Source organism: Oncorhynchus mykiss, chromosome 17 (assembly GCF_057628025.1).
Source record: "Oncorhynchus mykiss isolate SJ-2025 chromosome 17, ASM5762802v1, whole genome shotgun sequence".
NCBI classification, from domain to species: Eukaryota; Metazoa; Chordata; class Actinopteri; order Salmoniformes; family Salmonidae; genus Oncorhynchus; species Oncorhynchus mykiss.
Genome location: NC_143038.1, coordinates 23260762 through 23282715, shown reverse-complemented (window position 1 = coordinate 23282715; position 21954 = coordinate 23260762). Strand labels below are relative to the sequence as shown.

Genomic DNA, 21954 nt, shown 5'->3' with positions numbered 1-21954 from the left:
GCGATATACATGGAAAGATCATGTCATAAATATTGAAACAAAATGTAAGAAGGTGCTGAATCTTATGTGCTCGGCCTCTGGTTATGAATGGGGTGCTGACAGACAATCGTTGATGGATATTTATAGAGCTCTGATCAGAACGACAATTGATTACAGGTGTGTAGTTTATGGAACAGAGGTGAAGACTAGGCTTCAGAGGCTGGACAGAATCCAGTATATAGCTTTAAGGATATGTATTGGTGCATTTAAGTCAACATCTGTATGTGCCTTACTAGTGGAGGCAGGTGAGATGCCTTTGGATACACAGTATAAAAAAATTGGCATTAGCTTATTGGTTTAGGTTGAAAGGCTGTGAGGTTGAGCATCCCCTGCTACTGTTCTAGATGACTGTTGGGAATATACCAGTAGACAAGGCAGTGTTTTTAGTTGGACAATTGGAAAGCTTGCTGACGAGAGGGGTTTGAGGGAGTTGGAGGTTGGCCCTTCTGTGGTGATAGGGGATGTTCCTCCATGGTTACTCCCAGATTCTGTTGTTGATCTAACCTTAGTAGAGAAAAGGAAAGATTGGTCAGAAGTCAGTGATATAGGGAAACTGGTTGACAATTACATTGGTAGAAGTTTTTATGCTTTACTACTGCTTTTCACAGATGGATCCAAGGACCAAGATAGTGGGCGCACAGGAGCAAGCATTTACGTTCCTGAATTTGATGTCCAGATATGACCCCAGGAAGAGTAGCTGCTGCTTTTGCAACAGCTAATGGGGATCCTAATAAAATACCAAATAACAAACAGATGAACTGTTGGCTATGGTAGTTGCCTTCCAGTGGGTGGAGGACCTACAACCTGTTCGAATTATAGTATGGGGAGATTCTCTGTCTGTATTGAATAGCTTATCATCTGGTAAATCTAATAGGAGTGACCTACCATTGGAGGTATTAATGTTATTATGGACAATTGAGAGACTGGGTGTAGTAGTGAGATTTTGCAGGGTCCCAGCACATTTGGGTGTGGAAGGGGATTAAATGGTAGACCAGTTAGCCAAAAGAGCTTTGAAAATAGATATAATTGATATTAATGTTCCACTGGGTAGAGGTGAGGCCAAATGTAAGATCAGAGCCATTTTGATAGATGCGTGGGAGAAGAGATGGGACTCTGAGCCCAAGGGTCGGCATTTACTGTATATGCCCTTCAAAGAAAGGTTGGTGGACCAAGATTCAAAGATCAGATTAGGAAGGAAGAGGTGGTGTTTGTTCGATTGCACTTAGGCCATTGTACATTAAACTCGTCATTACATCTGGTTGGTTTGTGTCTCGAGTATACAGTATATCACAAAAGTGAGTACACCCCTCACATTTTTGTAAATATTTCAGTATATATTTTCATGTGACAACACTGAAGAAATGACACTTTGCTACAATGTAAAGTAGTGAGTGTACAGCTTGTATAACAGTGTAAATTCGCTGTCCCCTCAAAATAACTCAACACACAGCCATTAATGTCTAAACCGCTGGCAACAAAAGTGGGGTAGAGGTAGCCAGGTTTGTAGGCCTCCTTGCTCGCATATGGTTTTTCAGTTCTGCCCACAAATTTTCTATGGGATTGAGGTCAGGGCTTTATGATGGCCACTCCAATACCTTGACTTTGTTGTCCTTAAGCCATTTTGCCACAACTTTGGAAGTATGCTTGTGGTCAACGTCCATTTGGAAGACCCATTTGCGACCAAACTTTAACTTCCTGACTGATGTCTTGAGATGTTGCTTTAATATATCCACATACTTTTCATCCTTATGATACCATCTATTTTGTGTAGTGCACCAGTCCCTCCTGCAGCAAAGCACCCCCACAACATGATGCTGCCACCCCTGTGCTTCACATTTGGGATGGTGTTCTTCGGCTTGCAAGCCTCCCCCTTTTTCCTCCTAACATAACGTTGGTCATTATGGCCAAACAGTTCTATTTTTGTTTCATCAGACCAGAGGACATTTCTCCAAAAAGTATGATCTTTGTCCCCATGTGCAGTTGCAAACCGTAGTCTGGCTTTTTTTGATGGAGTTTTTGGAGCAGTAGCTTCTTCCTTGCTGAGCGGCCTTTCAGGTTATGTCGATATAGGACTCGTTTTACTGTGGATATAGATACTTTTTATTTTTTTTACCTGTTTCCTCCAGCATCTTCACAAGATCCTTTGCTGTTGTTCTGGGATTGATTTGCACTTTTCGCACCAAAGTACGTTCATCTCTAGGAGACAGAACGCATCTCCTTCCTGAGTGGTATGATGGCTGCGTGGTCCTACGGTGCTTATACTTGCGTACTATTCTTTGTACAGATGAATGTGGTACCTTCAGGCGTTTGGATATTGCTCCATTGATGAACCAGACTTGTGGAGGTCTACAATGTTTTTTCTGAAGTTTTGACTGATTTCTTTTGATTTTCCCATGATGTCAAGCAAGGAGGCACTGAGTTTGAAGGTAGGCCTTGAAATACATCCACAGGTTGAAAAACGAGTTTTAATTGACTCCAACCTATGTGTATGTACACTTCCGACTTCAACTGTAGCAGACAGAACCTGCTTTATGACGGGCTACAAACCCATGGCAGGATTAGACAGATGGGTATGCAGTTAAAATTTACTTGGGCCCCAGCCCATGTGGGGGTGGAGGGGAATGAGGCAGTTGATGTACTGGCTAAACAAGCACTTAGTCGTGGGGATGTTGATTTTGTAGTTTCAATGAGCAAGGCAGAGGCAAAAAGCCTGATATGGACAGTGATGGTGCAGAGATGGCAGGAGAAGTGGAATAGAGACAATAAGGGAAGGCATTTATTTAAAGTACAGACGAAAGTTGGGGAGGACGGCAGGAAGGGACAGAAGAGAGGAGGCTATTTTTACAAGATTAACGGTGGGACACAGCCAATTGAATAAGGTCTTAAATGTGATAGGAAGGCATCCGACAGGAAAGTGTGATTATTGGCAGGAAACAGAGACAGTGTAGCATGTATTGCTACAGTATGGGCAGTGTCAAAGTTGCTTTTTAAACATTTAATTGAACCTTTATTTAACTAGACAAGTCAGTTAAAGAACAAATGCTTATTTACAATGACGGCCTACACCGGACACCTACACTGGATTCAAACCAGGGTGTCTGTAGTGACACCTCACACGCTGAGATGCAGTGCCTTAGACCGCTGTGCCACTTGGGAGCCCAGAAAGTGAGAGGCTGAGCTCTAGCATGAGGGAGAAGGGGATACAGGAAATTAGTTTTAGGAGTAATTTGAGTAGAACGTCATTAGATATAGTATAAAATATTGTGTTATCTTTTTTAAGAGCAACGTGGCTGGCAGGTAAGATGTTCGTTTCTCTGTCTCTGGCCCACGCTCCAGTACAGTAGGTGGCGATAATGCATCATAACGTTCGATGCCAAGCGCGGACAAACTCCACTGAAGAAGAAGAAGAAGACGATGAAGAAGAGGGAATATTGAGCGTACGGTGGTAGCAACACACACAAGGCAAGCAAACTCAAAACGATACGTGGATTGTCATCGAATAGTTGGGTGAAAGGCCATGACACACATGTGCAAACAAGCTGAAAACGCATAAGAATAAGAGGAGTCATTTTCACCGGACCATGGGAAACTGAAATAAGATTTTAAAATAAATATTATTCGCTGACTAGTAAGTAATTTATCAAGAATCTGCCCGCGCGTTAGCTATCAGGTCGCTAGTAAGGTATTGCTAGCCAGCCGCATTGCCTATTTGGCTGTGTGGTAGTTATAGGTTTGGATACTGTAATATCAGGTCAATTCGACGGACTTTCCATTCGAGCTACCGGGCTGTACTCAACCATGCCATGTTTTCTTGGAGGTGTATCAAGTTGGCTGGCTAGTTAGCTAGCTAGCCTACCACACTGAGTCTGACTGGAACAGTATTGCAACGACAGTTAACAGACAGTATGTGGTATTACTATTCCATATAGCTAGCTATGTATTGTCCCTCCCCGATTTTTGTTTTACTCTCTAAATAACTAACGTTAGGTAGTTACTTTGAAATATTTGTCTCGATCGGGCTCTGTTTTTGGCCCAATTAAACGTTGCACGTCGGGGTTTCCCTCAACATATATTTATAAACGCATTACTTTTAACTTAAAAGCTAGCTACTACTGTTAGTAGTTTTTCGACTTGGAAAATGGATTCGGGTATTGAAAAGGAATGCAGCGCTCTGGGAGGGCTCTTCCAGATCATCATGAACGACATGAAGGTAAGAGAAGTTCACATTGGTTAAATAACATTCTTAGAACAGTAGATATAACTCAAATGGATGTTTAAAGGTTATCTGATGAGACACTTCAAGTACTAGCTATCGTGCTAAGTTAATTGCAGTTTGCCACGTTTTTACGGCTTGCCTCGGTATTCATTTTGCCAACCCAAAGTGTGACTGAGGTAAAAGTGGTTTTGTATTAGAATTTCGGTGGACATTCGGTTTTCACTCGTCAATAGCTATTTACTCAGCATGGCATGACTATGAACATGGTATTTTCTGAATTGGGGTGGATGGAGAACCCCCGTCTTCTATCCTCCCCTGGTTCAGAATATCTTGTTTTCATAGTCATGTCACGCATTGGTTTAAACTGCAGTATGTACATTTTTTTTTGTTTTGTTTGGGGGGGGGGGCACAATAATAAAAAAAGTTAGAAGGCGTGGATTGTTCTCCATCCACCCCTGATTCTGAAAATACGTTTTCATAGCCATGGCATGCTTGGTTCAGTAGTTATTGATGGGATAACTGAATATCCAATGTAAAACAAATTTTACCAAGCTAAAACAAATGCAACAGGCTAACTAATGTTAGCCAACTTGCTGGTAGACCAACTCTACTTGCTTTGATGTTAGCTGGCTAGCTAACCCAAGCTGGAGTATATCAAACAGGGCCATCCATTTTACCTGTAGCCCCTGGTCAGATCTACTAACTAGTGAACGTTAGCAAGCTGAATTATATAATCTCATGTATTTGTTGAATCTATGTGTGACTGAACACCAATAGCACTCACTCACTTCTGAAATGTTTCCATACCATTGTGCACAGGTGAGCAGGAAATTGGTCATTGTAAAATGCATAAGGCCACTCTTGTCTGTGAACAACACTATCGGGGAGGGGGTTACAGTAGACCTAACTTTTCCTGAAATATCAGTAGAGTGTATAAAGGGGAGATGTCTTTTTCTTTGGTCATAAATTAAGGACATTAAGGCCATGAAGTCACCCAATGTCAGTGACTGTTATCCTGATTGGCAGCTGACATTGGCAGGGTGTGAGTTGCATGTGGCAGCAGCACCCAGCAAATTACCAGCATGGCATCCCCACCATATGGCCATATATTCCCAACATATTCATATTTAATTTACTTACAAGCAGCTAGGCCTATATCCTTGGATGAAATTTATAGACCAACCCTTGGGCATGATACTATGATTGCAACCAATGTCCTTTTTTTATTAAAGGGATAAATTGGAGGTAAATTGAGTAGGCTATTTCAGGTTGGGCCTAGGCCTTTTTGCCCCACAGCGTCCCCATCTGAACAGGCAGTTCCTAGGCCGTCATTGAAAATAAGAATTTGTTCTTAACTGACTTGCCTAGTTAAATAAAGGTAAAAAAAAAAAAATTATACTGTTTGCTCAATGCCAACACTTAAAGTCCATGGAGAATAAGAGCACCTCCTCCCAGCTGCCCACTGCACTGAGGCTAGGAAACACTGTCACCACCGATAAATCCATGATAATTGAGAATTTCAATAAGCAATTTTCTACGGCTGGACATGATTTCCACCTGGCTACCTCTACCCCGGCCAACAGCTCTGCACCCCCCACAGCAATTGCCGAAGCACCCCCATGCTTCTCTTTCACCCAAATCCTAATGTTCTGAAAGAGCTGCAAAATCTGGACCACCTCAAATCAGCTAGGCTAGACAATCTGGACCCTCTCTTTGTAAAATGATCCATCGCAATTGTTGCAACCCCTATTACTTGCCTGTTCAACCTCTTTCATATCGTCTGAGATCCCTAAAGATTGGAAAGCTGCCGCGGTCATCCCCTTCTTCAAAGGGGGAGACACTCTAGACCCAAACTGTTACAGACCTATATCTATCCTGCCTTGCCTTTCTAAAGTCTTCGAAAGCCAAGTTAATAAACAGATCACTGACCATTTCTAATCGCACCGTACCTTCTGCGCTATGCAATCTGGTTTGCGAGCTGGTCATGGGTGCACCCCAGCCACGCTCAAGGTCCTAAACAATATCATAACCACCATCGATAAAAGACAGTACTGTGCATCGACCTGGCCAAGGCTTTCGACTCGTGTCAATCACCGCATTCTTATCGGCAGACTCAACAGCCTTGGTTTCTCAAATGACTGCCTCGCCTGGTTCACCAACTACTTCTCAGAGTTCAGTGTGTCAAATCGGAGGGCCTGTTGTCCGGCTCTGGCAGTCTTTATGGGGGTGCCACAGGGTTCAATTCTCGGGCCGACTCTTTTCTCTGTATACATCAATGATGTCGCTCTTGCTGCTGGTGATTCTCTGATCCACCTCTACGCAGACGACACCATTCTGTATACTTCTGGCCCTTTTTTGGACACTGTTAAAAACCTCCAGGCGAGCTTCAATGCCATACAACTCTCCTTCTGTGGCCTCCAACTGCTCTTCAATGCAAGTAAATCTAAATGCATGCTCGTCAACCGATCGCTGCCCGCACCTGCCCGCCCATCCAGCATCACTACTCTGGACGGTTCTGATTTAGAATACATGGACAACTACAAATACCTAGGTGTCTGGTTAGACTGTAAACTCTCCTTCCAGACCCACATCAAACATCTCCAATCCAAAATTAAATCTAGAATCGGCTTAACTTCAAGCATCAGCTGTCAGAGCAGCTGTCAGAGCAGCTTACTGATCATTGCACCTGCACTTAGCCCATTTGTAAATAGCCCACCCAACTACCTCATCCCCATATTGTTATTTATTTTTGCTCCTTTACATCCCAGTATCTATACTTGCACATTAATCTTCTGCACATCTATCAATCCGGTGTTCAATTGCTAAATTGTAATTATTTTGCCACTATGGCCTATTTATTGCCTTACCTCCCTACTCTTACCACATTTGCACACACTGTATAGATTTTTTTCTATTGTTATTGACTGTATGTTTGTTTATCCCTTGTGTAACTCTGTGTTTGTCGCACTGCTTTGCTTTATCTTGGCCAGGTTGCAGTTGTAAATTAGAACTTGTTCTCAACTGGCCTACCTGGTTAAATAAAAAAAAAGAGTTTCACATGACTACCTTAAGGTAGGGCCGTGGATCAGAAAACCAGTCATTGTCTGGTGTGACCACCAATTGCCTCATGCAGTGCGACACATCTCCTTCGCATAGGGTTGATTGGCTTGTGGAATGTTGTCCCACTCCTCTTCAATGGCTATGCGAAGTTGCTGGACATTGTTAGGTACACTCTGTCCTACATGTCAATCCAGAGCATACCAAACATGCTCAATGGGTGACCTGTGTAGTGAGTATGCAGGCCATGGAGGAACTGGGACATTTTCAGATTCCAGGAATTGTGTACATCTTCTTCCGACTTGGCTGTGCATTATCATGCTGAAATATGAACTGATGGTAGAGGATGAATGGCATGACAATGGGCCTCAGGATCTCGTCACGATTTCTCTGTTCCTTCAAATTGCCATCGAATAAATGCTTTTGTTCATTGCCACTAACTTATGCCTGCCTATACCCAATCCCCACCACTATCATGGGGCGCTCTGTGATAAGTTGACATGACCAAACTGACATACACATGGTCTGTGGTTGTGGGGCTGGTTGATGTACTGCCAAATTCTCTAAAATGGCATTGGCAAGCGGCTTCTGGTAGATAAATGAACATTACATTCTCTGGCAAACAGCTCTGGGGGACATTCCTGCATTCGACATGCCAATTGCACGTTCATTCAAAACTTGAGACCTCTGTGGCGTTATGTGACAACTGAATGGATTAACTTGGCTGTCCCCCCACCATGACCCCTAAGGGGCTCCATAAAAAGTGATGCGGAAGGGCAAAATAAACTTATGACGATGTTCTTTGGCTGCTAGAAGTGTTTAAGAGCCACATTATTAATGAAAGCTCTGGGAAACAGCTCGGCTACTAAAGATGCATCGTGAGAAGGTTGTAACGATGATCTTAACACTAAAGAGGCTTTGGGAAACTAGGACCAGAACAGTGCAGCAGAGTTCAGTAGAGTATTCACCAGTAAAGTAGGTACAGTATAATTTACTGTACTCAAATCTTGAGGTTGACATGGGACCAGGACTCCTGTGTGATTCGTGTAGGAATAGGAGTGAAGTTCTAGACGCGAATTCGAGACGACAGGATCGACTGTCCAAAGGAACAAGCAATACTTATGTTTTCTTTTGGGGGGGGGGGGGGTTCCACTAATGCATTTGCTGCCGCAGAGCAAGAACAGACGGACGAGCAACTAACGGATAAAGTTGTTTCTGATTTTTGGTGTGTAAAAATGAGCACGGAACTGGAATGGTTTTATTTTTTGGGAGGACTGCGGGATCAGGACAGTAACGGGAAAACTTTTTAAGACGGGTCAGGAATACATTTTCACTGTCAACCTCTGCTGTGCTGTTTTGTACTGTTCAACGTACTCCCACCCCACATACAGTTCCAGGCAAAAGTTTGGACACCTACTCATTCCAGGGTTTTCTTTATTTTTAACTATTATTCTACAATGTAGATTGTTTACAGACAGATTATTTAACTTATTATTCACTGTATCACAATTCCAGTGGGTCAGAAGTGGACATACACTAAGTTGACTGTGCCTTTAAACAGCTTGGAAAGTTCCAGAAAACAATGTCATGACTTTAGAAGCTTCTGATAGGCTAATTGACATAATTTGAATCAGTTGGAGGTGTACCTGTGGATGTATTTCAAGGCTTGCCTTCAAACTCAGTGCCTCTTTGCTTGACATCATGGAAAAAAATCTAAAGAAATCAGCCAAGACCTCAGAAAAAAATTATAGACCTCCCCAAGTCTGGTTCATCCTTGGGAGCAATTTCCAAACGCCTGTAGGTACCACGTTCATCTGTACAAACAAAAGTACGTAAGTATAAACACCATGGGGCCACGCAGCTGTCATACCACTCAGGAAGGAGATGCGTTCTGTCTTCTAGAGATGAATGAACAACAGCAAAGGACCTTGTGAAGATGCTGGGGCAAACCGGTTCAAAAGTATCTATATCCACAGTAAAACGAGTCCTATATCGACAACCTGAAAGGCCACTCAGCAAAGAAGAGCCACTGCTCCAAAACTTCCATTAAAAAAAAGCCAGACTACAATTTGCAACTGAACATGGGGACAAAGATCATACTTTTTGGAGTAATGTCCTCTGGTCTGATGAAACAAAAATAGAACAGTTTGGCCATAATGACCAACCTTATGTTTGGAGGAGAAAGGGGGAGGCTTGCAAGCCGAAGAACACAATCCCAAATGTGAAGCACAGGGGTGGCAGCATCATGTTGTGGGGGTGCTTTGCTGCAGGAGGGACTGGTGCACTTCACAAAATAGATGGCATCATGAGGCAGGACAATTATCTGGATATATTAAAGCAACATCTCAAGACATCAGTCAGCCAAGTTAAAGCTTGGTTGCAAATGTGTCTTCCAAATGGACTGATTCCAAGCATACTTCCGAAGTTGTGGCAAAATGGCTTAAGGACAACAATGTCATGGTATGGAGTGGCCATCAAAGCCCTGACCTCAATCATATAGAAGATGTGTGGGCAGAACTGAAAAAGCGTGTTCGCGCAAGGAGGCCTACAAACCTGACTCAGTTACACCAGCTCTGTCAGGAGGAATGGACTAAAATGCGCCCAACATTATGTGGGAAGCTTGTAGAAGGCTTACCTGAAACTTTTGACCCAAGTTAACCTCTCTAGGGGGTGTGGGACAGTAGCGTCCCACCTGGCTAACATCCAGTGAAATTACAGAGCGCCAAATTCAAAAAACAAAATACTCATAAAAATTCTTAGCACATACAAATGTTATACATCTGTTTAAAGATGAACTTGTTCTTAATCCAACCACGGTGTCAGATTTCAAAAAGGCTTTACGGCGAAAGCATACCATGCGATTATCTGAGAACAGCGCCCAGCAGACAAATCATTACAAACCGTTACCAGCCAAGTAGAGGAGTTACTTACACAAGTCAGAAATAGAGAATTAATTACTTACCTTTGATCTTCATATGGTTGCACTCACAAGACTCACATTTACTCAATAAATGTTTGTTTTGTTCGTTGAAGTCCCTCTTTATATCCAAAAACCTCTGTTTTGTTCAGTAATCCACAGGCTCAAAGGCAGTCACAACAGACAGACAAAATCCGAAAAGTATCAGTAAAGTTCGTAGAAACATTTCAAACGATGTTTACAATCAATCAGGTTGTTTTTAGTAATAATAATCAATATTTCAACCGGACAAAAGCTTCGTCAATTTTTAAGGAAAACAAGAAAGGCGCGCTCTCGGTCGTGCGCATGTAAACCTGTAATGTCCACTCATTCAGAGTGGTCTTACTCCCTCATTTTTCAGAATACAAGCCTGAAACTATTTCTACAGACTGTTGACATCTAGTGGAAGCCATATGAAGTGTAATTTGAGTCCTAAGTCAATGGAATTTTCTCAGGTTTTTGCCTGCCATATCAGTTCTGTTATACTCAGACATTATTTTAACAGTTTTAGAAACTTCAGTGTTTTCTATCCAAATCTACCAATTATATGCATATCCTATCTTCTGGGCCTGAGTAACCGGCATTTTACTTTGGGCACGCTTTTCATCCGGAGTTGAAAATAGTTTCCCCTACCCTAATGAAGTCAAACAATTTAAAGGCAATGCTACCAAATGCTAATTGAGTGCATGTAAACTTCTGACCCACTGGGAATGTGATGAAATAAATAAAAGCTGAAATAAATCTCTCACTATTATTCTGACATTTCACATTCTTAAATAAGTGATGATCCTAAGACAGGGAATTGTTACTAGGATTAAATGTCAGGAATTGTGAAAAACTGAGTTGAAATATATTTGTCTGAGGTGTATAAACTTCCAACTTCAACTGGCCAAAATGCAGATATAATCAAATATATTTGACATTTGTATCTGTGAACAATCCTTCCTCAAGTCCCATTCTATGGATTCAATTTCATGACAGTCCAAAAAATATCGGTCCTTTGTTGTAATTTTGTGAGGAATTACACATCATTCCTTCGTACCCTGGCTTGAAGTTCATTAGATCTAGCCTAGGCCTACAAATGTGTATGTGGAATGTCCAGGGAAGGGCAGCTTGAGGATCAATCAGGAAACCGCTATTAGGCTATTTCTCACAACCATTGATTTAGTCTATGGTCTCTGTTGGGGCCTTACAGAAATGCTGTATCCCTTACAATGCCTAACCTCTCCATTGCCTACACTGATTGGGAATAACCTCGGGCGTGAATGCTTATTGATATCTGGCTCGTCGATATTGGAAATGACGTGAGGCTGCAACACTACTTTTACCAAGGTAGGCACATTCCTTGAGTGTTTCACCCCCCCCAAATCTGTCATGCGTAAATAATGCAACCATTGTGTAATTTAAAAAAAAATGTATTTTACCTTTATTTAACTAGGCAAGTCAGTTGAGAACAAATTCTTATTTTCAATGACGGCCAAGAACAGTGGGTTAACGGCCATGTTCAGGGGCAGAACGTCAGATTTGTACCGTGTCAGCTCTGGGATTCGAACTTGTTTGCTCATGTATTGCATGCTGAAGGTGCTCCTGCTTAAGTCGTGATTATGAGATTTCTTTAGTCGTTCAGTCGCAAATTGACTTTCATGTTGCACAAGACACCGGTATGAAATTGTATATGGTTATTTTATTTAAGAATAATGGTGGAACACTGATAAAATTAAATTTATGACATACGCTAATCAAGTGGCTACCTGGACTATTTGGCACCTTGAACCCCCCCCCCTATTTTTACGCTACTGCTACTCAGTTTATCTATGCATTACCTCTGCCTACATGTACATTTTGCCTCGACTAACCTGTGCCCCCACACATTGACTCTGTACCGGTACCCTCTGTATATAGCCTTGCTACTGTTGTAGCAGGCTTAAGTTATTTAAGTTATTTTACTTCAGCTTATTTTAGTAAATACAGTTGAAGTCGGAAGTTTACATACACCTTAGCCAAATACACTTAAACTCAGTCGTTCACAATTCCTGACATTTAATCCCAGTTTTAGGTCAGTTAGGATCACCACTTTTATTTTAAGAATGTGAAATGTCAGAATAATAGTGAGTGATTTATTTCAGCTTTTATTTATTTTGTCACATTCCCAGAAGGTCAGAAGTTCACATACACTCAATTCGTATTTGGTAGCATTGCCTTTAAATTATTTAACTTGGGTCAAGCGTTTCAGGTAGCTTCCACAAGCTTCCCACATAAAGTTGTGTATTTTGGCCCATTCCTCCTGACAGAGCTGGTGTAACTGAGTCAGGTTTGTAGGCCTCCTTGCGCGAACACGCTTTTTCAGTTCTGCCCACACATCTTCTATATGATTGAGGTCAGGGCTTTGATGGCCACTCCATACCATGACATTGTTGTCCTTAAGCCATTTTGCCACAACTTTGGAAGTATGCTTGGGGTCATTGTCCATTTGGAAGACCCATTTGCGACCAAGCTTTAACTTCTTGATCCTACTTGAGACGCAGACGTCTCAAGTAGGCACCTGGAAATGCAAATGCGCTACGCTAAATGCTAAATGTACTCGTTAAAACTCAAACGTTCATTAAAATACACATGCAGGGTATTGAATTAAAGCTACACTCGTTGTGAATCTAGCCAACAAGTCAGATTTTTAAAATGCTTTTCGGCGAAAGCATGAGAAGCTATTATCTGATAGCATGCAACACCCCAAAATGCCTGAAGGCAAAGAATTAGCGTAGCCGGCGCTACACAAAAACGCAGAAATAAAATATAAAATATTCATTACCTTTGATATTCTTTGTTGGCACTCCTATATGTCCCATAAACATCACAAATTGGTCTTTTTCCCGATTTAAATCCGTCCATGAATGCCCAAAATATCCATTTGTATAGCCTGTCTGCTTCACGAAAAAAGCTCTCTTCCAACACGCAACGTCATTTTTAAAAATGATATAAGTTGCCTATATTCTTTGACAAAACACTTCAACCTACTTTTGTAACCCAACTTTAGGTATTTGTAAACGTTAATAAGCGATCAAATTGATCACTGGGCGATCTGTATTCAATAGCAGCTACTCAAGAAAACAATGTCCATTTTTCAATCTTCCAAAATCGATTGAGGTAGGCTGGATGGAATGACGGATCTATTGGTAATGTCTCAAAGGATTTTTGTCAATGAAAATGACGTTTTTAGCGACATCGTGTGGAAGCTGTAGGAATTGCATCCGTGTCCATATTAAATTTGGTTTCCTTTAAACAATCCATGAAAGGGGCGCATGGATACTTTTTTTCAGCTTTCAGTGACCAGTTTTTCTTGCGCTTTTCGATGAAACACACGCTCTGTTATAGTCACAGCCGTGATTTAACCAGTTTTAGAAACTTCAGTGTTTTCTATCCACACATACTAATCATATGCATATACTATATTCCTGGCATGAGTAGCAGGACGCTGAAATGTTGCGCGATTTTTAACAGAATGTTCGAAAAAGGAGGGGGTAGGATGAAGAGGTTAACTTCCTGACTGATGTCTTGAGATGTTGCTTCAATATATCCACATAATTTTCCTGCCTCAAGTTGCCATCTATCTTGTGAAGTGCACCAGTCCCTCCTGCAGCAAAGCACCCCCACAACATGATGCTGCCACCCCCGTGCTTCACAGTTGGGATGGTGTTCTTCGGCTTGCAAGTCTCCCCCTTTTTCCTCCTAACATAACAATGGTCATTACTAGAGGTCGACCGATTATGTTTTTTCAACGCCGATACCGGTTTATTGGAGGAACAAAAAAGCCAATACCAGTTAATCAGTCGATTTAAAAAAAAATATATATATATATTATTTATTTGTAAAAATAACAATTACAACAATACTGAATGAACACTTATTTTAACTTCATATCAATATCAATAAAATCAATTTAGCCTGAAGTAAATAATGAAACATGTTCAATTTGGTTTAAATAATGCAAAAACAAAGTGTTGGAGAAGAAAATAAAAGTGCAATATGTGCTATGTAAGAAAGCTAATGTTTCAGTTCCTTGCTCAGAACATGAGAACATATCAATGCTGGTGGTTCCTTTTAACATGTCTTAAATATTCCCAGGTAAGAAGTTTTAGGTTGTAGTTATTATAGGAATTATAGGACTATTTCCCTCTATACCGTTTGTATTTCATTAACCTTTGACTATTAGATGTCCTAATAGGCACTTTAGTATTGCCAGTGTAACAATATCGCTCCCGTCCCTCTAGTTGGTGCGCGCTAACTAGCTAGCCATTTCACTTCGGTTACACCAGCCTCATCTCGGGGGTTGAAAGGCTTGAAGTCATAAACAGCGCAATGTTTGACGCACAACGAAGAGCTGCTTGCAGAACTCTCTAAAGTGCTGTTTGAATGAATGTTTACGCACCTGTTTCTGCCTACCACCGCTCAGTCCGATACTTGTATGCTTGTATGCTCAGTCAGATTATATGCAACACAGGACACGCTAGATAATATCTAGTAATATCATCAACCATGTGTAGTTAACTAGTGATTATGATTGTTTTTTACAAGATAAGTTTAATGCTAGCTAGCAACTTACCTTGGCTTACTGCATTTGCATAACAGGCAGTCTCTTTGTGGAGTGAAACGAGAGAGGCAGGTCGTTATTGCATTTGACTAGTTAACTGTAAGGTTGCAAGATTGGATCCCCCGAGCTGACGAGGTGAAAATCTGTCGTTCTGCCCTGAACTTGAAATCGTCCCTAATGAATCGGCCATTCCGATTAATCGGTCGACCTCTAGTCATTATGGCCAAACAGTTTATTTTTGATTCATCAGACCAGAGGACATTTCTCCAAAAAGTATGATCTTTGTCCCCATGTGCAGTCCCAAACCGTAGTCTGGTTTTGGAGCAGTGGCATCTTCCTTGCTGCGCGGCCTTTCAGGTTATGTCAATATAGGACCTGTTTTACTGTGGATATAGATACTTTTGAACGTCTTTCCTCCAGCATCCTCACAAGGTCCTTTGCTGTTCTGGGATTGATTTGCACTTTCCACTCCAAAGTACATTCATCTCTAGGAGACAGAATGCGTCTCCTTCCTGATCGATATGACAGCTACTTGGTCCCTTGGTGTTTATACTTGCGTACTATTGTTTGTACAGATGAACTTGGGACCTTCAGGCATTTGGAAATTGCTCCCAAGGATGAACCAGACTTGTGAAGGTCTACAATTGTTTTTGCGGTCTTGGCTGATTTCTTTTGATTTTCCCATGATATCAAGCAACGAGGCACTGAGTTTGAAGGTAGGCCTTGAAATACATCCACAGGTACAACTCCAATTGACTCAATTGATGTCAAGTAGCCTATCAGAAGCTTCTAAAGCCATGACATATTTTTCTGGAGTTTTCCAAGCTGTTTAAAGGCACAGTCAACTTTAGTGTATGAATACTTCTGACCCACTGGAATTGTGATACAGTGAATTATAAGTGAAATCTGTCTGTAAACAATAATTGGAAACGCTCAAAGTAGATGTCCTAACTGACTTGGTGAAACTATAGTTTGTTAACGACATTTTTAGTGGTTAAAAAACAAGTTTGAATGACTCCATAAGGGAATGTAAACTTCTGACTTCAACTGTACTTCAACACTTATTTTTCTTAACTTAATTTTTGTTTAAGGGCTTGTAAGTAAGCATTTCACTTTTAGGTCTACTACACCTTTTGTATTCGGCGCATGTGACATACATTTTGTAAACATTTTAGTAATTAAAAAAATATATATATATATTCTCCCGCATTGGAAAGCGGTCTCCGTTTCAGAACCGCAGACAATCGTCAGTTGAATTGAATTGGCCCCTTCCCCAATATGTCGTTATGTGCATTTAAGCAAAGTTTTTGCTGTTGAGAACAATGCGTCTGAGGCAGCAGCGTCGAGAGGATGTAGCTCTTGCCATAATTGTCTAAGAATATAAAAAACCCAACTGAATTAGGTCTATAATCAATAGTCCAACTGTTAAGTGTGCCTGGTGTTATAAATGATCCATATAAAGTAGGGATGCACAATTTGTCGGTGAACGTATCGTCCGATATTAGCTAAAAATGCCAACGTGTATTGGCCGACGTTGGTCTAGTTTAACGCCGACGTCAAAGCTAATGTGCATACCTATATGGTGTAATGACACCTTGTAAAGTGTTGCGCTACACGTGCAACACAGCATTCCTAACTTAGCCCACATGGCTGCTGTGTGGATCGAGCAGTCATTTGATCGAGTAAGAACATTTACCGCGAGACATCTGTCTAAATCCATTAAAGCCAAGATAATGGAATTCATTGCCCTTGACATTCAACCGTTCTCTCTCGTGGGTGATGTTTGATTTTGCCGACTGGTCGAGCACCGTTACACACTACCAAGTGCGCTATTTTTCAGTTGTTGCCCTACTGCAATTACACAGTAATAGCGTCCCTGCTTTTTAGCTTCACAACATACATACTATGGAACGCCGTTTGGGTCTTTGTGTCAAAAAATAAAGTAGCACTGTCAAAGCTGTACAAAAAAGTCTGCAAACACTGGCCACGAACGATGTGTTTACAATACCGCATTCGTAATAAAGCATAATTTGTTCAACCGCAACTTCTGGGGTAGCTAGCTTTAGCTTGGGACCTAGCATGCACCAATACAGCCAGCCTGAAAACAATGACCAGTAGAACCTTTTGTCATCTTCATTATTCTTAGCAATTATTTAGGAATCCTTGTAAGTATTAGCTAGGTTGCCACTTGTTCACCTATTGAACTTCAGTTCATAAAAAATAAATAGCTAGTCAGCAACTTAACCCTGTTGCCCAAAGCTAAAGTTATAAGCAGCCAGCTAGCTTCATTTGGCTAGTGAGGTTTGACCGGACCGGGTTATGTGTTGTGAAGCTAGCCACAATAAGGATTAGGCAATATAGTGGAATTTGCAGATAATCATTTAGTTTATCATATATGCATAGTCACTTTAACCAAATGTACATACTACCTCAATCAGCCCGACTAACCAGTGTGTAGCCTTGCTACTGTTAATTTTTCACTGTCTTTTTACAGTTTTTATTTCTTTACTTACTTAGTGTAAAAAAGGTGAACAATAAGTAAGCACGTGACAAACTTTGATTTGATTCATGTGGGAGCTGATGTTTGTCTTTATCACCATCTTGATAACATCTACGGGATCAGTTTCTCCGCCCCTACACCACAGGATGGTTGCGCTAACGTAGGCTAATGTGATTAGCATGAAGTTGTAAATAAAAATAACGTTACCCAGGACATGGACATGTCTGATATGGGCAGAAAGCTTAAATTCTTGTTAATTTAACTGCACTGTCCAATTTACAGTAGCTATGCCAGTAAAAGAATACCATGCTATTGTTTGAGAAGAGTGCACATTTATGAACTTAAATGTATTAATAAACCAAGTGGGTACATTTGGGCAGTCTTGATACAACATTTTGAACAGAAATGCAATGGTTTATTGAATTAGTCTAAAACTTTGCACATTGCTGTAGTGGCCAAAATCTAAATTGCTCCTAAACTGGAATATTACATTTTGGCCTTTCTCTTGCATTTCAAAGATGGAACACAAATACGCATGTTTTTTTTTCTCTTTGTATTATCTTTAACCAGATATGGGTTATTCTCCTGCGTTTAATTTCACATTTCCCCAAACTTCAGTGTTTCCTTTAAAATGGTATAAGGAATATGGATATACTTGGTTGAGGTCCTGAGCTACAGGCAGTTAGATTTGGGTATGTCATTTTAGACAAAAATTGAAAAATAAATGGGGCGAATCCTTAAATTAAGAAGCAACCTCTGCTGGTTCACTGGGCCTCAGTAGCCTTGTACACTGGGCAAAGGGCCACTGAGAACCGTGCCTTAGGGCAAAGCCTGTCGGCTTACCCTGTCCTACAATTCGCATGTTCTGGCCATAACAGCTCCTGAAATCTCCAGTCTAGAGCACCGACCTGGTCTATGTATTGTGATTGTAACCGAGCAAGTTGCTTTCTTTGCAGGTGCAACTGAGTTGGATCACTTCATTTTAGTATCACACTAGGGGGGAATTAATTTAACAAGCCAATTGTTTTGTCTTTAGAACACACTGATTTGCTGGTTTAACTGTAGCACAATGAATTAACATTTGGACACCTAATGTGCATTTTCTTCAATCATTAACATGATCCTATGCTGACTATATATTGAGGAAGATGTTGCTGGCTGATTTTAATCTAGTTGTTGGGTCCCAACCTGTAAACATGCCAGTACTATTCTATTGGTTAATACAGTGCCTTGCGAAAGCATTTGGCCCCCTTGAACTTTGCGACCTTTTGCCACATTTCAGGCTTCAAACAAAGATATAAAACTATTTTTTTGTGAAGAATCAACAACAAGTGGGACACAATCATGAAGTGGAACGACATTTATTGGATATTTCAAACTTTTTTAACAAATCAAAAACTGAAAAATTGGGCGTGCAAAATTATTCAGCCCCCTTATGTTAATACTTTGTAGCGCCACCTTTTGCAGCGATTACAGCTGTAAGTCGCTTGGGGTATGTCTATCAGTTTTGCACATCGAGAGACTGAAATTTTTTCCCATTCCTCCTTGCAAAACAGCTCGAGCTCAGTGAGGTTGGATGGAGAGCATTTGTGAACAGCAGTTTTCAGTTCTTTCCACAGATTCTCGATTGGATTCAGGTCTGGACTTTGACTTGGCCTTCTAACACCTGGATATGTTTATTTTTGAACCATTCCATTGTAGATTTTACTTCATGTTTTGGATCATTGTCTTGTTGGAAGACAACTCTCCGTCCCAGTCTCAGGTCTTTTGCAGACTCCATCAGGTTTTCTTCCAGAATGGTCCTGTATTTGGCTCCATCCATATTCCCATAAATTTTAACCATCTTCTCTGTCCCTGCTGAAGAAAAGCAGGCCCAAACCATGATGCTGCCACCACCATGTTTGACAGTGGGGCTGGTGTGTTCAGCTGTGTTGCTTTTACGCCAAACATAACGTTTTGCATTGTTGCCAAAAAGTTCAATTTTGGTTTCATCTGACCAGAGCACCTTCTTCCACATGTTTGGTGTGTCTCCCAGGTGGCTTGTGGCAAGCTTTAAACAACACTTTTTATGGATATCTTTAAGAAATGGCTTTCTTCTTGCCACTCTTCCATAAAGGCCAGATTTGTGCAATATACGACTGATTGTTGTCCTATGGACAGAGTCTCCCACCTCAGCTGTAGATCTCTGCAGTTCATCCAGAGTGATCATGGGCCTCTTGGCTGCATCTCTGATCAGTCTTCTCCTTGTATGAGCTGAAAGTTTAGAGGGACGGCCAGGTCTTGGTAGATTTGCAGTGGTCTGATACTCCTTCCATTTCAATAGTATCGCTTGCACAGTGCTCCCTGGGATGTTTAAAGCTTGGGAAATCTTTTTGTATCCAAATCCGGCTTTAAACTTCTTCACAACAGTATCTCGGACCTGCCTAGTGTGTTCCTTGTTCTTCATGATGCTCTCTGCGCTTTTAACGGACCTCTGAGACTATCACAGTGCAGGTGCATTTATACGGAGACTTGATTACACACAGGTGGGTTGTATTTATCATCATTAGTCATTTAGGTCAACATTGGATCATTCAGAGATCCTCACTGAACTTCTGGAGAGAGTTTGCTGCACTGAAAGTAAAGGGGCTGAATAATTTTGCACGCCCAATTTTTCAGTTTTTGATTTGTTAAAAAAGTTTGAAATATCCAATAAATGTCGTTCCACTTCATGATTGTGTCCCACTTGTTGTTGATTCTTCACAAAAAAATAGTTTTCTATCTTTGTTTGAAGCCTGAAATGTGGCAAAAGGTCGCAAAGTTCAAGGGGGTCGAATACTTTAGCAAGGCACTGTACATCAAGATGTTATACACTCAAAAATGAAAATGTTCCTGGAGTATCCTTTAGGGGTTCTTCAAATTGAAACTGTGGAGGAAACCCTAAGTCCTTGGAATAACTTTAAAAAAAGGGTTCTTCAAATAACCCCTTTTAATGGACCCTCAAACCTTTATCAAGAACCTTTTGGTGTTAACTACCCCCCCTATTTATTATTGTAGGTGTTGATAATGATATGCATAACAATAACACTATTTTAGTTGTCATTGTTTATTTTGATTTTAGTGGCAACGCAGAATAAAAACTTCATTTGGATTTTAACTCCCAGCGGAGTCCCAAGTCCAATGGGTATATCCTCTAGCGTGTTGATATTCTCCATATCCATAGCCTGAATGATTTTGCAGTGCTTTGTGATTGAACAGGTTTCCTCTTATATTGATTGGAGGTGTAGGGAGGGTTGAGTCTGAATCAAATGTTTAATTATACAGATTAGACAACATGCACACGTAAATATTCATACCTTGTATTTTGTGGTAAATGTTAATGAGAAACTGTTTTGAAGAGGTAAGGGAGGAGGATGGTAAATGTGATCTGCGTAACATACCAATACAAATTTACATACCTTGTGTATGCCTCGTCTGTATACCTGCAGACATAAAAGTGATCAGTTCAGTAATCTGCACCCAATACAGCTTGTGTCATTGTGTCAGCCTGTTTTAGAAAGATTTGCGCAAATATGATAATATAGATGGCATCATTATAAAAAAACATACATTTAGTTAATTCGAGGGACAAACCTTAACTGAAAAATTTGAAGATCTCAATTTTTAAGGTAAGTGCCTGGACCTGCTGTCCTTTCAAATCCAAATGTTTCAGTTTGGCAGTTCCTGCAAGAACCCCCACCACCTTTCGGGTTCTTGGAGGAACCATTTCAGTGCCAATAACCTTAAGGTTCTTCAAAGAACTTTGAGGAGCTTAGAAGAACCCTTGTTGAACCCCTCATTTTTTATGTTACAGCAGCCTACTTGTGCCGTCTACACTCAAAGCTGGTCTTCTCAACATAAAGAGAAATGCTATACTGAACAGTGAGAACTTCAGGAGGATGACTAAAGCTTGAGTCATAGTTTCCTGGTAATAGGCTTTGTGCCACCACTGTCAAAGCTTGTTGCTATCTGATGCGCCCTCTCTTATCTGATGAAAGAAGTTTAAGTCAGCGTGTTGACATGCTACTCAACTGTTATCCATCCACACCCATCCTCAGACTTTCCCTATGGCGGAGATCCCGGAATTGAAGGGGTTCCATGTCATTTGTGGGCAGAGGAAACACAGTGCTTTCACTTTGACAAATGTTGAGTGTGTCCTTATCCAAGCTTTGAATTGGGGAGCGGCCATCCTGGGGGCCTTGCCCTGGTGATAGAGGAAATTTGCATGTGGAGGATGGTGAGGGTGGCTTTCAGGTCTCCGGTGTTTGCTCAGGACCCATGCAGTACTACGGATCACTGAAATTTAACAGCCCATCAACCTCTGAACAGCCCTGTGGGAAACTGTGGTGTTGTAGTATCCGAACGCACCCACCTTAACTGTGTGATCCACAGGTATTCTCAATCAACAAGTGCCCTTTTAGGTTCCATCTATCTTTATAAGGACAGTGCATCATTCTCCATCCAGTGTGAAAAATGTATTTGAGATGTGCAAAAAGTATGCTCAACCTCGGTGTATGACTTGTTACAGGGCTATCGGGCTCCCCTAGCCTCCCAAGGGCCCTTGTTAGTAGCAGTGTAAGTGT

General features: G+C 41.1%; 1 protein-coding gene across 4 annotated transcripts in view; it reads left to right on the top strand.

Moving 5' to 3' along the window:
- The first annotated feature begins 3408 nt into the window (after positions 1–3408).
- mtss1 (MTSS I-BAR domain containing 1) overlaps positions 3409–21954 on the top strand; it is a 117223-nt gene continuing 98677 nt past the window's right edge. The window contains exon 1 of one of the 4 annotated variants that reach the window (XR_016487820.1): positions 3409–4249. Coding sequence is in view for 2 of the 4 variants with exons in the window: in XM_036949856.2 (XP_036805751.1) it covers positions 4178–4249 (72 nt within the window). In the remaining 2 variants the exon portion in view is untranslated. The remainder of the gene's footprint in view (positions 4250–21954) is intronic. The other 3 variants (XM_036949856.2, XM_090205066.1, XM_090205065.1) reach the window with 3 other exon arrangements.